At 47.2% G+C, this 15,375-nt stretch overlaps 1 protein-coding gene across 4 annotated transcripts in view; it reads left to right on the top strand.

The window, feature by feature from the left end:
• Positions 1 to 6,790: 6,790 nt before the first annotated feature.
• The window catches only part of ADGRE3 (adhesion G protein-coupled receptor E3), a 47,062-nt gene continuing 38,477 nt past the window's right edge, over positions 6,791 to 15,375 (top strand). For 3 of the 4 annotated variants that reach the window (XM_042978409.1, XM_042978408.1, XM_042978407.1), the window contains exons 1-3: positions 6,791 to 6,930; positions 12,609 to 12,659; positions 14,290 to 14,415. In XM_042978409.1, coding sequence (XP_042834343.1) covers positions 6,906 to 6,930; positions 12,609 to 12,659; positions 14,290 to 14,415 — 202 coding nt within the window. In that variant the 5' untranslated portion in view covers positions 6,791 to 6,905. The remainder of the gene's footprint in view (positions 6,931 to 12,608; positions 12,660 to 14,289; positions 14,416 to 15,375) is intronic. The other variant, XM_042978406.1, reaches the window with a different exon arrangement.

The following is a 15,375-nucleotide window of genomic DNA, read 5'->3' as shown; positions in this document are numbered from 1 at the left end:
TATATATACAAAGCGTACGAAGCATTCAGTGTTCGTGAGGTCGTCATTCAGCCACCCGTCAGCGGCACCAGTCTAGACCGACGCGTCTTGTGCCCAAAAGACGCCATGACCGTTGAGCAGACTGCTTGGCAAGCTAACGGTTGTGGCGAGGTATACCGTCCCCCGCATCTCTCCAACAGGGCAAGAATATGTCCTTGGTCCTCCGGTCTGGGGGCCGCTTGCCCAAACCTCAGCTCCAACCTCACAGTCACATCAGTGGCAGGGAACGCCGACGTGGCAGAGGGAAGGAGACCAGGCGTGCGAAGGTCCCGTGCCCCCAGATGCGTCGTGACCCGTCTACTTGCACAACAACAACCAACAATACAGTAGAGCAGTTGTAACAGTATCCCGGAATCAGAGTCTCTCTCTCGAAATGTCTGATTGCCCCGCACGCACCCCTTTTCTCCTTGTGATGACGTGAGATGACAAAATGCCTCTGTGAGGCCCTCCCCGTGGGCAAAGATGAAGTGAGTTGAATGGCGTAGGCGTAGTGACGTAGCGCTAGGCTGGTAACCACGTCTGGACCATGGGCAACTGAGGCCGTGAAACCCAAAGCCACAGGTGAGGGTAGACGAACGCATTTGGGACTTTTGGTATAAGGCCTAAAAGTAAAGTCTAGTATTTTTTTTCTCAAGGTTTTTATTTACTTATTTTGGGAGAGGATGCGCGGGGGAGGGGCAGAGAGAGAAGGGGGGACAGAGGATCCAAAGCAGGCTCTGTGCTGACAGCAGAGAGCCCGACGCGGGGCTAGAATCCGTGACCTGTGAGATCACGACCTGAGCCGAATTCGGATGTTCGACCCAGGAGCCACCCAGGTGCCCCAAGGTCCGGTATCACGTGCTGCCCTGGTGTCTGGGGAAACTGGGATAGCCTGGATTGACCCAACCATAAGTTTGCCTCCCCAGTCTGCTCCCACAGAAAAGATCCCCTGTGGAAACCATCCTCCTTATCTTGGGGACCAGGCGCAGTTGCTGTTGGGTCCTGAGTAGCAGGCTTCAGCGCCCTGCCAGCCTGCAGAATGATTCAGAGGAGCCCATCACATCCTCCCGTCGGGGGACGGGAGCAGCACCAGGAGACCCCTCTCCCTCTTGTTACTACAAAGCCTGCCTAGGAGCCGTGCACAGTGTTCCTGAGTGCAGCCCTCTGGGGCCCTGTGTGGCGTGTGGCTTCCTCCTCCCCTGAACTGAGTATACGTGACTCATAAACTACGGTGACTCTCCTCTGTCTGGCGTCGGAGGTCATGCCCACAACTGTCAGGCAGGAATCCCTCCCTCGCCAAAGAGGTGAAGAAGAGTCCATCAAAGCAGGAGGGAATGTAAATCACAAATCTTTTTAAAGCACCACTGGGACAAAATAATCGGAATTTCCGGCGTGTTTACCCTTTGACCCAGTTCCAGTGAGTTTTCCCATAGAAATATTTACGCGGGATCCGGGCGCCCAGCCGGCTCTGTCAGAAGAGCACGCGACTCTTGATCTTGGGGTTGTGAGTTCAAACCCCGCAGTGGGTATAAAGAGCACTTCAATAAATTTTTTAAAAGTTAAAGAAAAAAGAAACATTGACCCAGGATCTGTGTTAAAAACATAAGGCTGTTCATTGCAGCGTTTTGGGTTACGAGGTAACTGGAATCAGCCTACCCATGCATCTGTAAAGGACTGAGTAATTCCGTGTATGGTGAAGTCATTAAAAGTGCAGTGGTAAAACAGTACCGAATGATGCAGAAGTAATTTCACAGTGTATCTTACAACAACTACTCAAAATACATCAGCATTAGGAGTTAATTACACAGCAACATCCCTATTTGTCTCCTGTGGCATTTACCTATTCCCAAACTTGCCCCGCACCAACTCTGTTTTTATTCCCTAGAACTACTTACATAAGAATGTATTTGGAGGGCTCCTGGGTGGCTCTGGGTGGCTCAGTCAGTTGGGCATCCAACTCTTGATTTCAGTCATGATCTCATGGTTTCGTGAGTTCAAGCCCCAAATCGGGCTCCAAGCTGACGGGGCGGAACCTGCTTGGGATTTTCTGTCTCCCTCACTCTCTGCCCCTCCCCCACTCATGCTGTCTCTGTCTCTCTCAAAATAAATACTAAATAAACTTTTTTTAAAAAAAGAATGTTTTTTTAGCAATTAAAGGGAATAATGGGGTGCCTGGGTGGCTCAGTTGGTTGAGTGTCCTGCTCTTGGTTCCGGCTCAGGTCATGATCTCATGGTGTGGTGAGTTCAAGCCCTGAGTCAGGCTCTGCGCTGGCAGCATGGAGCCTGCTTGGGATTCTCTCTCTTCCTCTCTTTCCACCCCTCCCATGTCTCTCCCTCTGCCCTTCCCCCACTCATGCTATCTCTGTCTCTCTTCAAATAAATAAATAAACTTTTTTTGGGGGGGCGCCTGGGTGGCGCAGTCGGTTGAGCGTCCGACTTCAGCTCAGGTCATGATCTCGCGGTCCGTGAGTTCGAGCCCCGCATCAGGCTCTGGGCTGATGGCTCGGAGCCTGGAGCCTGTTTCCGATTCTGTGTCTCCCTCTCTCTCTGCCCCTCCCCCGTTCATGCTCTGTCTCTCTCTGTCCCAAAAATAAATAAAAAACGTTGAAAAAATTAAAAAAATAAATAAATAAATAAACTTTTTTTAAAAACCAAGGGAAGAAAATCAAATTTTATTAATGCCATGGATGTATTTTTTCTCCTGAAGAGTAAATGGATTGGCAGGATTTTAAATGTGAGAAAGTTAAGGTTGAGTAAAATTTATCAATCTGACATGAAATCACCAAACACAGAGAAGGCATATCCTAAACATTTGTGGGATGGATGGAGGGATAGATGGATGGATGGATGGATGGATGGATGGACAGAAGGAGAGAAGGAAGGAAGGAAGATGGATGGGTGGATGGATGGAAGAAAGGATGGATGGATGATAGATGATGGATGGATGGATGGATGGATAGAAGGAGGGAAGGAAGGAAAGAAAGAAGGGAGGAAGGAAGTTGGATAGGTGGATGGATGTATGGATGATGAATGGATGATGGATGGATGGACAGGAGGAAGGAAAGAAGGAAGATGGATGGGTGGATGGATGGAGAAAAGGAAGGAAGGAATGAAAGAAGGGAGGAAGGAAGATGGATGGGTGGATGGATGGAGAAAAGGAAGGAAGGAATGAAAGAAGGGAGGAAGGAAGATGGATGGGTGGATGGATGGAAGAAAGGATGGATGGATGATGATGGATGGATGGACAGAAGGAGGGAAGGAAGGAAAGAAAGAAGGGAGGAAGGAAGTTGGATAGGTGGATGGATGTATGGATGATGAATGGATGATGGATGGATGGACAGGAGGAAGGAAGGAAAGAGAAGATGGATAGGTGGATGGATGGATGATGGATGATGGATGGATGGACAGAAGGAGGGAAGGAAGATGGATGGATGGACAGAAGGAAGGAAAGAAGGAAGATGGATAGGTGGATGGATGGATGGATGGATGGAAGGGTGGATAGATGAATAAATATGAAGACCAGGTTCCTAACCCCCATTTCCTATGCCTATTACTAAATTTAGCTTATTAATTCAATAATATCTGTGGACCTCAATTTGCAAATGCAATAAGAATATAATAGTATATTTAAGATAACATAAAAAGGACTGGTTAATACTCTGTAGGATTGGCCTCGGCTCCTTACACTCTAAAGGTTTCAATCTTCATCCTCAGTCCTGCTTAACAAACCAAACGTTTGAAGCTACTTTGAATTTCTTATTCCTTAGTTTTCCCAGAAGGTGGCAGTATGGTGTAAGGACTAAGTACTCTGTATCTAGGTCCAAATAGGATTTAACCGTCGTCGTCGTCAATAAAATTAGATTGCTGAGGGATCTTGTTTGTGCCTTGGCATAATATTATTTCTAAATCTTGTTTCAGGTAAAATCATAAAGAGTTAGGAACCTTGAATTATTTTTTCCTACTTTCTTTTGGTGACAACCAAATAAGGGAGGGATTCTACTAGGTCAGGCTCCCTAGGCTTGTGATTTACTGGGGACTGCGCTCAGGAGAGAGAATAAGGAAAGCAGGCTACGGCAGAGTAGCAACATTTGAGACAATGGGTATACACAGAGAAAGGTTTGGGTGCTGTGGGTGGTTGCTTCTGGCACTCTGCCCGGGTCCCATCCATCACTGTGCCTGTCAGGTTCTGTCCCCCACGCCACCCCAAGGGGCAGCCCACAGCCAGTGACTGATGGACCCAGGGGATAAAAGGCCTTGCCTCCCGATGGATCAAAGCCATGGTGCACGCTCCAGAGCTCCCCCAGGGAATGAAACCGAGGCTAAGACTCCTACTGAGACCACCTCATTTAGCTCCTTCCCCTGCCTATCATGCTTCCTTAATATCCTTCTCCCGAGAGAGTTCTCCTCCAACAACTCATGGGCACCCCAGCCCCTACTGTCCCCCAACACATCATGTCGATCCCAATTCCTACCTCGGGTTCTTACAGGCAACTGGCCCGAGGTAGCCACACTATGAGGAATTTTCTATCAGTTAGTATGGGCTAGCTTTGGGATAATTGTGAAGGTTTTGGGGGGAGGAAATGCTTCTGGGTCTTGAGGAAGTGCACCTAGCATTAGAGAGGAATGAATTCCAAGTAGAGGGAACAGCATGTGCAAAGAAAAAAGACTTTATGAGAATGGGGATTTTTGTTTTGTTCACTGTTTTATCCCCTGTGTCTAGAATAGAGCGGTGCAATCTGGGGTTAGGGTGGAGGTCAAGCCTGGACTCTGGGATCTGTAGACACCTGGACTTCCCCATTGTTGAGAGCCAAGCTACCAGCCCCACCACCACCAAGAGACCTCTCAAGGGCTAGTCAGGATAGTCAGGAACTTGAAGTCACCAAGGGCAGCCACTTCTGAGAGCAACTGATAACTGCCCTCCAGCCAGATCTCTGTGTCATTAAATCAGTATTGATTGAGCACCTATTATGTCCCAGACCCATGTGTGAGGTGCAGGAAATACAGCGATGAATAAACCAAACAAAATTACTTGCCCTATAGAGCTGGCATTCTAGTAGGGCAGAGAGATAGTAAACAGAATAAAGGAAATAAATTGTTTTGTATAGTAGGAGGTGGTGATGGGGTGCCCGGGTGGCTCAGTCAGTTAAGCAGCCAACTTCAGTTCAGGTCATGATCTCACAGTTCATGAGTTCGAGCCCTGCATCGGGCTCTGTGGTGACCCCTCAGAGTCTGGAGCCTGCTTCTGTGTCTCTTCTGTCTGTCCCTCCCCTTCTCATGCTCTGTCTCTATGTCTCTCACTCTCAAATAAATAATTTTAAAAAAAGAAGGTGGTGAGTGCACTGGATAGAAACAAGTGGGGAAAGTGGATGGAGGGTGTGTGTGAGAGAGAGAGACAGAGACAGAAGAAGGGAAGAAGAGACAGAGAAAGATTTAGACAGGGAGATCAGGGGAGACCTCACTAAAGAGGGGACACGTAAGCAATGACTTGAAGCGAGCCAGCGAGCCAAGTGGTCGCATGCAGGAATCTGGGCGAAAGCATTTAGGTAGAACAGCATTAGGCAGAAAGCGTTTAGAAAACAAGAAGTACAAAAGCCCAGAGGCGGGAGTGTGCCTGGCATGTCCAAGGAAAGGCAAGGAGCCAGGGTGGCTGAGGCAGAGAAAGCAGAGTGCAGGGTGGGGGAGATTGGGAGGAGACGAGGGCGAGGAGATGACTGAGACAGATCGTGCAGGGACTTATGGGCCATGGTGAGGACCCTGGCTTTTATTCTAAGTGAACTGGGACTCCCGAAGGCTCTCAGGAGAGGAGGAGCAGGATCTGACTTAGATTTAATAGGATCACATTACTCTTGACCTCAGTAGAGCTTTATTAAACATCACAGCTAGGCTGAGATGGACCAGGAGGAAGCAAAGAGAACCTTTCCAACCCGAATCGAGTGTCAGGGGTAGGAATCAGCATAAGAAAATGAACAAACTGTCACGAAGTCAACAGTAGCAAAGACAGCAGTCTGATAGATAGCAGGGAGGAGAGCCCTCTCTTTTGTGCGTGAACCAGATTGACTGTATGTATAATGAATGTTGAAATCACAGTACCTCAAAATCAACTTATCCAAAACTTAACCCTGTCTCTCCCCCCAAAAACCTGCTTTTCCTCCAAGTTCCCTTCCTCTGTAGTTCTTAACAGAAAAGATTGTGTTAATTTTGTTCACTGCTGTATCCCTAGAAAGTAGCACAGATCCTGTCACTTAGTGATATTTGTCTCGATAAATATTTGCCGGAGGAGGGAAGGACTTAAGGTTTTCTCCCAAATCCTGCAATTGGTTTGGATTGCTCCAGATAACCAAATAAGTTATCACCCTGGACTGGATTTTTGAGACTCCAGCCAGATCTGTGGAGTGCCATCTGCTAAGGAGGTAAAAATACCAACATTTGTGAAAATGACTGCTTCCGTAACTTGAGATACCAACAGAGATACCCTAAATTCTGGCTTACCCAACTCAAAACCACAGCGTTATTTAAGCTTGATTTTGACGCCAAAGTCACTTCCCACTCCTCAGATAATGCTCTGTAACTAAAAGGCATTCCTCTCCTAGGGTCAGTTGATTCTGTCACCCCAAGGGCAATCAACAATAGCTATGAAAACCTACCACCAAAGGAGCATATGAAAATGAGTGCAGAAAACGTACAGAAAATAAACAAAAAAGCAGAACCATGGGTCTGGTGGTGAAAGATAAAAACAAGTTCCCTTTTATAGAAATTTCCTTAGTCAGCTAACCTAAGGTATGTGTATCAAGTCTCCTAATACTTCCTTGCAGTCAGAGAGGTGGTCAGCTTAAAAGCACAGTGAGGAGCTTCAAGAGCTGGCTGGCAAAGGTTACCTACATGCAGGAATGCAAGGGCCATCACTCCTTCCAGGTATGTGTGACCTTGGGATTGACTGTGACCTTGGGGTTGAACCGAGCTAGTCGGTTCAACAATCAGCTGTCTTTTCCTTCTCTTTCTTCTGCTCTGCTTTAAACATTCTCTTCTGGGGCGCCTGGGTGGCTCGGTTGGTTGAGCGTCCAACTTCGGCTCAGGTCATGATCTCACAGCTCATGAATTCAAGCCCCGCGTCGGGCTCTGTGCTGACAGCTCGGAGCCCGGAGCCTGCTTCAGATTCTGTGTCTCCCTCTCTCTCTGCCCCAACCCGCTCGCATTCTGTCTCTGTCTCTCTCAAAAATAAATAAACATTAAAAAAAAAAATTCTCTTCTTCCCCTTGGCTTATGGTTTCTTTCCTCACCACCCTGTTCAGACTGCATTGTCAAATATCCCTAAAATGTTCCTGATGGTCCAATCCAAGGACTTGTTCATATTCATCTTCACAGGTTTTCTGTTTGACACCCTCTCCTCCTTGATAATTATGTGACCTGGCACTGATCCGACTTTTTCTCTACCTCTCTTGCCCTTCTCTCTGCCCCCCCTCCATTTTCTTTGTCCTGTGCCAAGAATATGAATAACAAGCAACATTTTCGAGCACTCACTATGCACCTTGTATGTATTAACCCATTCAGTCCTCACAATGGGCCGATGAGGTGGGTACCGGTATTTTCCTCATCTTAGGGATGAGAATAACGAGCACAGAGAGATTGTGTTACCTGCCCAAGGTCACACAGCTTGTAAATGGCAGTCAGGACTCCAACCCAAGCCGCCTGGCTCCAGTTCTTTGCCATTATGCTCCTCCCACAGGATTCTGCTCAAGGACTCGTCTTTCTGCTCCCGCTCCCGGAATCTCTTGATCCTGTGGCTTCAGTCGCCACCTCTGTGTAGACAGTTTCCCAACTCTGAAGTCCCGTCCAGCCTTCCGGCTCCAGATCAAATAGCAATACCAATAGCCATCATATCAATCATACCAATAGCCATAATATCAACCAAAGCTTACATTTACTCTAGCCTCACATCAAGCTAAAATGGTTTTACCTGCATTATTGTACCAAATTCTTCATGTGAATGATACAAAATACCATCACAGAGAGGTTATGGGACTTGGTTCAAGTCTCACAGCTGTTTAGTTGCAGAGGCAGGTGGTAGATCATAAAGTCTATCAAAACAATATAAGCTCTCGGGGCACCTTGGTGGCTCAGTCAGTTGAGCATCCGACTTTGGCTCAGGTCATGGCCTCGCAGTTCGTGGGTTCGAACCCTGGGTTGAACTCTGTGCTGACAGCTCAGAGCCTGGAGCCTGCTTCGGATTCTGTGTCTCCCTCCCTGTCTGCCCCTCCCCTGCTCATGCTCTGTGTCTCTCTGTCTCTCAATAATAAATAAATGTTAAAAAGATTTAGAAAAAAAAAGAAAAGAAAAGAAAATGTGGTGGTGCCCCGGCTGCCTGAGCCTCAGGAACTAGGAAACGCTTTTCAACCTATATGTTTTACTACTTGGCTCTGTGAGTTACATTCATCATTTGGGCAGGTGTAGTGTTAGGCCACTTCTGCAAAGTAATTATTATACCAAAGTCGGGGGAAGGGAAATTTAAATGTATTAGGAAATATGCCAGGACCCTGCCGCTAAGCAGTCCACAGCCCAGCTGAGAATATATTCATTGGACAAACAAAACTATTCAAAATGGTCCATGAATGCAGTTGTGTAAGTAACTGATCACAACTAGCACCCTCTTTAATGCAGGCAGCACGGATGGACGAACGACAGCCCCCCAAAGATGTCAACGTCCTAATCCCCTGCAGCCTGTGAATATGTTACCTCATGAGCGTAGGGGAGGAAAAACTTCACCTCTACCCTCTTAGGGTCTCTGGCCAAGAATAAGAATTAAGCTGACATAAGACATTAACAGGAGAGAAGCAGACAAGTTTCATTACCCTGCAACATGTACACGGGAGACTTCGCAAGAGAACAAAGATCCAGGAAAGTGACACCAGAGCACAAAGCTTTTGTGCCTTTTCGACAAAGAAATGACGACTTTGTCAAGGGACAAGACGGAGGGGTTGGGGCTAGGGATGGTGAATGGTGCGAAAGTGACTAGGAAGTCTGTTGGAGGGATAACTGGGGGAAGCCAAGGGCCGTTCCAATGAGTGTGTTTATACAGATCCATTTCAGCGTGCATTCCCAGTCTGGTGGTAAGGACATCCCTCGCTTCCTGGCACAGGGAGGGCACCTCTCTCGCGGGGGAAATGTTACGGCCTGATTCTAAGCAGGAAAAGGTAGGTCAGAAAGCCCTTCCTGCAAGTGCTGTTTCTCAAGTGCCTTCCACTCTATAAAATAAGCAACATGCCACAGCGGCATGTTTTGAGGTGTCATGTCCCAAGCAACGTCACATGCTCAAAGGGACTTTACAGATACGGATTATGCTAAGGATCTTGAGATGGGGAGATTATCTTGGATTATACAAGCGAGCCTCTTCTAACCATGGGCGTCCTTTTAAGAGGGTGGCAGGAGACCAGAAGGGAAGGAAGATACTCGACTGCTCGTTTTGAGGGTAGACCGTCAGCCGCGGAATGTGGGTCACCTCTGACAGCCGGAAGTGGAAGGGCATGGATTCTCCCCTAGAACTTCCAAAAGGAAGCAGCCCCACTGATAACCTTAATATTAGCCCAGTGAGGCTAACTTTGGACGTCTGGCCTACGGAACCATATGAGAATGCATTTCTGTTTTTAAGCCACTAAATTCGTGGTAATTTCACAACCACCAGAAACTCATAAAGGGAAACCCAAAAAGAGGTAGTATTGCCCTCCCTCCCATTCGTAAAGGGTTGCCGCTAGCCCATAGGGCTTTGTGTCCCAAATCCTGCAGTCGGTCTAGATTGCCCCCCAAATGACCAAGTAACATATCACCCCTTCTACTGGACTGTCATATCTGGGGAGCAGCATCTACTGGAAGAAAAGGTACCCTTTCCTCCAGTCGTTGTCACTGTAAACCTGTCGCTGTCAATGGCACCTCCATGCATGCAGCACGTGTGGGATTTCTGAAAGAGAGGTCATGTGGGTTGATAGGTTATCAGCAGGAGCCCAGAGCCTGAGTTGAATCTCAGCTCTGCCCCTGCCTAGCTCTGGGAAGTGGAGCGAGTTACTTAGCCTCTCTGTGCCTCTCTCTTTTTTTTTTTTTTTTTTTTTTTTTTTTTTTTAGTATTTATTCATTTTTGAGAGACATAGAGAGAGTGTGAGCAGGGGAGGGGCAGGGAGAGAGGGAGACACAGAATCGGAAGCAGGCTCCAGGCTCCGAGCTGTCAGCACAGAGCCTGATGCGGAGCTCGAACCCACAAACCACGAGATCATGACCTGAGCCGAAGTCAGATGCTTAGCCAACTGAGCCACCCAGGCGCCCCTCTGTGTCTCTGTTTCTTCATCTGCACAACTGGGATCATGCTACCAGCACTCACTTCCTGAAGTCATTGCAAAGCTAGATTAAGGGCATGTGCCTAGGGTGCTTAGAACAATGCCTGGCATGTAATGAGAACTCAATTCCCCTTAGATGTTGTAGAGGCTGGCCTTAGAATTTTGTCCCACCCCCACCAAAGAAATCCTCCCTCCAAGACATGGTATCTCTCTCCAAGGGGGTTTCACTGGCATGTTTACAGGCAGGATGGAGGGAGTGGTTGCATCCCAGGGCATGCTGCCTTTTACTCCAAAAATTCCCTGTAAGTGTTGTTTCACAGCCACCAGCTGATACATGTTCTGGACCTCCCCAGGGAAGCCACACACCCCCATCTTCTCCAGACTGTCGGCCTCAGACTCTCTCAATCCCCTGATCTCAGTCCTCTATGTACAGGAATTGAAGTTCACCCCAGCTCTACCTAACTGGCCCACCCTGACCTACACCCGTCACCCAACTTGGTTAACAGAGACCCTTTCGTTGCCAGGACCCACTTTCTTTTTTAATTTTAGCTTTATTGAGGTATAATGGATAGACCAAAAAGTTGCACACATTTAGTATATACATCTTGATAAGTTTGTACGTATATATACACCTTACACCCATAATACCATCACCACAATGAAGATACCAAACATTTCACCTACAAAAATTTCCCTGTTTGTGTGTGTGTGTGTGTGTGTGTGTGTGTGTGTGTGTTTGGTAAGAACACATAAAATGAGATCCATTCTTTTAATGCATCTTGGACTGCACAACACTCTATTGGTCACTACAGGTACTAGGTTTTACAGCAGGTCTCCAGAACTAACCTTATATAACAAAAACTTTATATCCATTGAAAAGCAATTTCCCATTTCCTTCTCCCCCTAGCCCCTCCTAACCACCAATCTGTTCTCTGCTACCATGAGTGTGACTCCTTTAGATATTTCACGTTAAGTGAAATCATACAGTATTTGCCCTTCTGTGTTTGACTTATTTCACTCAGAATAATGCCCTGTAGTTTATCCATGTTGCCACAAGTGACAGGACTTTCTTATTTTTTAAGGCCAACTAATATTCCATTATATATATATCACATTTTCTGTATCCATTCATCTGCAGAAGCCACTTTCTCAAGGGGTAACCAAAGTTGCAAATAAAGTGACTAGTCACCAGAGCTAAACTTCAACAAGTGGGCACTATAGGAGCCATTGGTTGGTTGTTCATATTGAAAGATTCCCACACCATTTGTGCCCACACCAATCATTGCCCAGGACCAGCTCCCACGACACTCCTGCCTGCCCAAATCCTGCCCTGGGACCCAACCCACCTCCGCATAATTGGGCATCTACATTAACGTCTGCTGGGGTAGAGAAGGGGGTCCAGAGTCCATTCTGATTGGCCGATTCCTGCACCATACCAGCTGTTAGTAGTATCCTTGCAAATGGAAAATAATTCTAGATATTGGTATGTAATAAGAATGAAAAGAAGGCGAGGGGAGAACTAGCTATCAGAGTGGTGTCGGATTTCTCAGGAAAGGGAAAGAGAAGCCACCCATCTATCCACTGTCTTCAGGTCTTTACCCGAGCAGGAACACGCTGATGACACCACCAGACGCTGGGAAGGTTTGGGGAAGAGGAAGGAGCACTTGATCAGCCACAGTAGAGGCAGCCCACATTTCCCAAGAAGGCAAAAACAATACTTCCCTTCTAAGAAGTGTTTCTAGAACCTTGCCCATCTGCCCTCAAGAGGAAGACTGATTCTTATCCACGTAAATCTGAGTGGATTGGCGACTTGCTTGTAACCAGGAGAATGTGATAGGAGTGGAGTTTCATGGCTTCCAGGGCTGGATCTTAACAGGACACATAGCCCGTTGGCGGGGAAACTCCTTCTTAGAGTTCTGAACTGCCATGGAAGCTGCCTGCCCAAGGTTGCCATGTTGGGAGGAAGGCCAAACTCCCCAAGTCTAAGGCTACATAAAGGGGTGACAATGCACAGTCCGTTCCCAGCTGCTCCAGCCCCAGCCACTGCCTAACTGCAACCGTGTAAGAAACCCCAAGCCAGAATCACCCAGCTGAGCCCTTCCCAAAGCACAGAAATCATGAGAGATGATAAATGGACCTTGCTGTTTTAAGCCACTACATTTTGTGACGGTTTTTACGTAGCAGTGGATAGCGGGTACACAGCCCTTGGGGAATTTCCTGGAATCTTTCCACAGCCATGTCACATGTCTCCCTTCTGCTTCCCTGTTCCAGGACTCTGTTTCCTGCTGAGTTTGTCAGAAGTCATGGCTCAGATGACCAAAGGTAAGTGCTCAACGCCTGACTTCTCCACAGTCCGAGAACCAGGAAAGGTGGAGACCAAGGGTACATCTGGGACCACTCACATCCTCCAATGGGCTAGAGCAAAGAGGCTTGTTCTCGGAGAACTTGGGGATGCTTGCTCCGACGCGGGGCTCGAACCCACGGACCGTGAGATCATGACCTGAGCCGAAGTCAGACCCTTTAACCGACAGAGCCACCCAGGCGCCCCAGGTTTTATTTATTTATGTAATCTCTACACCCAATGTGGAGCTGGAACTCACGACCCCAGGATTAAGATTAAGATTAGGATTAAGCTCGAACTCATGACCCCACACGCTCTTCCAACGGAGTCGGCCAGGCACCCCTTAATGTATCTTTTTACTTTAGTGTCCTTTGTTCATTTGTTTTCAGTCACCACAATGTGCCCAGTGTCGAAATAGAACAGAGGCTAAAACACACAAAGGAAGTGAAGTGAGCACTCCAGAGGGGAGAGACAGAGCAGGACGGTAATCATTTTATTCTGACAATAAGCGAGGCACCAAAACAAAAACAAAAAAAATAAACAAGATGACTTAAGGCTAACTTTAATCGCCTAGAGATCTCACTAGATTCTGATTCAGCAGGTGTAAGGGTGGGGCCTGAGCTTCTGCATTTCTAACCAACTGCTGGGGGATGCATTCTGAGTAGCCAGACTGCATTGTGGCCCCCATCAGGTTCCCAGTCCCCTCTCCCTGTGAACACCGCATAGGGAGTGTTCGAGATACTTCCTTGGCTCCAATCATTCCCAAGAGGGCCCACCTTAAGAACATTAGCGTATCTCTATCTATTTGGAGTCATACATAGACTTGCAAAGATAATATGAACCCGTATCCGAATATACCTCCTGTGGGTCCCTACACTTTCAAGTTTTTATAATCCTAGCTGATACGTCTTGTGTGCCAGGCACTGCCCAACACACTTTACATGTAGTAATTCACTTACTCTTTACAATAATCCATTTCACAGATGAGGGTACAAGGCACAGAGAGATGCAAAGACACACGGCTGATAAGTTGTGGAGCCAGGATTGACCCCAGGGTCTTAACCAATCCATTCCCCCCTTTTAAAGATTCTGCAATGGGGGTGCCTGGGTGGCTCAGTGGGTTAAGCGTGCAACTCCTGATTTCGGCTCACATCATGATCTCACCGTTGGTGAGACCGAGCCCTACAGAGGGCTCTGCACTGACAGTGCGGACCCTGCTTGGGATTCTCTCTCTCTCTCTCTCTCTCTCTCTCTCTCTCTCTCCCCCTCCCTCCCTCTCTCTCAAAATAAGTAAATAAAAACTTAAATAACTAAATAAGTAAAAATAAAAATCCTGTGCCGATCTTGAGAATAGCACCATTATATTGCATTGAAATTTTTGTGTGAAAATTAACGCCAGCTCCAGACCTCTGTCATGCAAACGAATCCTCACTTTGTTCTGTAACTTGGGTTTCGTAGCTCTCGTTTTGTAATGTACTTAAGATCTCAAAGGAGGAAAAGGGTGTAGCCTTCCTCATCCTGGAGAGGCCCCAGTCAGAGAGGCAAAGCCAAATGGTAACAGACATCTCTCAACCCCGGTGACATCTGACCTGCCCCCTCTTTTCCCTGCAGCAGCTACCTGTCCACAGTGCCCCCAACACGCTTTCTGTGTCAACGGCACTTACTGTACCTGCGACTCTGGATACGCTTCCGACTCTGGGAAGAAATTCTTCACATTCCCCCTTGAGACATGCAATGGTAAAGGGGTAATTTTCAAACCACCCGGTGGCGGGAGTGGAAGGGAGGTAGCATGGGGACTGCTGTGGGTGGAGACTGCCACGCGGAAAAATCTATTGGCTCAAGACTCATCAAGAAAGAAATGCTTCCGGGGCACCTCGATGGCTCAGTCAGTTAAGTGTCTGACTTGGGCTCAGGTCATGATTTCATGGTTCCTGAGTTTGAGCCCCGCATTGGGCTCTCTGCTGTCAGCACAGAACCTGCTTGGGATCCTCTGTCTCCCTCTCTCTCTGCCCATCCCCCCACAGGCGTGGGTGTTTTCTTTCCTCTCTCTCTCTCTCTCTCTCTCTCTCTCTCAAAAATTAAATAAACTTAAAAGTAACGTCTTTAAGAAGGGGGGAAAGGAGGGAGAAAGGAAAGGAGGAAGGAGAAAGAAAAGAAAAGAAAGAAAAAGAAAGAAAGAAAGAAAGAAAGAAAGAAAGAGAGGGAGGAATGAAAGAGAGAAAAAGGAAAGAAAGAAAGAAAGAAAGAAAGAAAGAGAAAGAAAGAAAGAGGGGAGGAAGGGAGGGAGGAAAGAGAAGAAACAAACGAAGAAAAGACAAAAAGGGAGGGAGGAAAGAGAAAAAGAAAGAAAAAGAAAGAAAAGGGAAGAAGGAAAGGAGGGAGGAAAGAAAGAAAGAGGAAAGGGAGGAAGGGAGGGAGGGAGGAAAGAAAAAAAGAGAGAAGGGAGGAAGGAAGGGAGAGAGGAAAGAGAGAAAGAGAAAGAGGGAAGGGAGGGAGGGAGGAAAGAGAAAAAAGAAAGGAAGGAAGGAAGAAAAGAAAGAAGGAAAGAAAGAAAAGGGAAGGGAGGAAGGGAGGGACGAAAGAGAGAAAAAGGAAAGAAAGAAAGAAAAGAAAAGAAAGAAAAAGAGGGAAGGAAGGGAGGGAGGAAAGAGAAAGGAAGAAAGAAAGGAAAGAAAGGGAGGGAGGAAAGAGAAAAAG

The sequence above is a fragment of the Panthera tigris genome, chromosome A2 (genome assembly GCF_018350195.1).
Source record: "Panthera tigris isolate Pti1 chromosome A2, P.tigris_Pti1_mat1.1, whole genome shotgun sequence".
Classification (NCBI taxonomy): domain Eukaryota; kingdom Metazoa; phylum Chordata; class Mammalia; order Carnivora; family Felidae; genus Panthera; species Panthera tigris.
The sequence above is the reverse complement of the archived record's forward strand: the minus strand, read 5'-3'. Positions and strand labels throughout refer to the sequence as shown.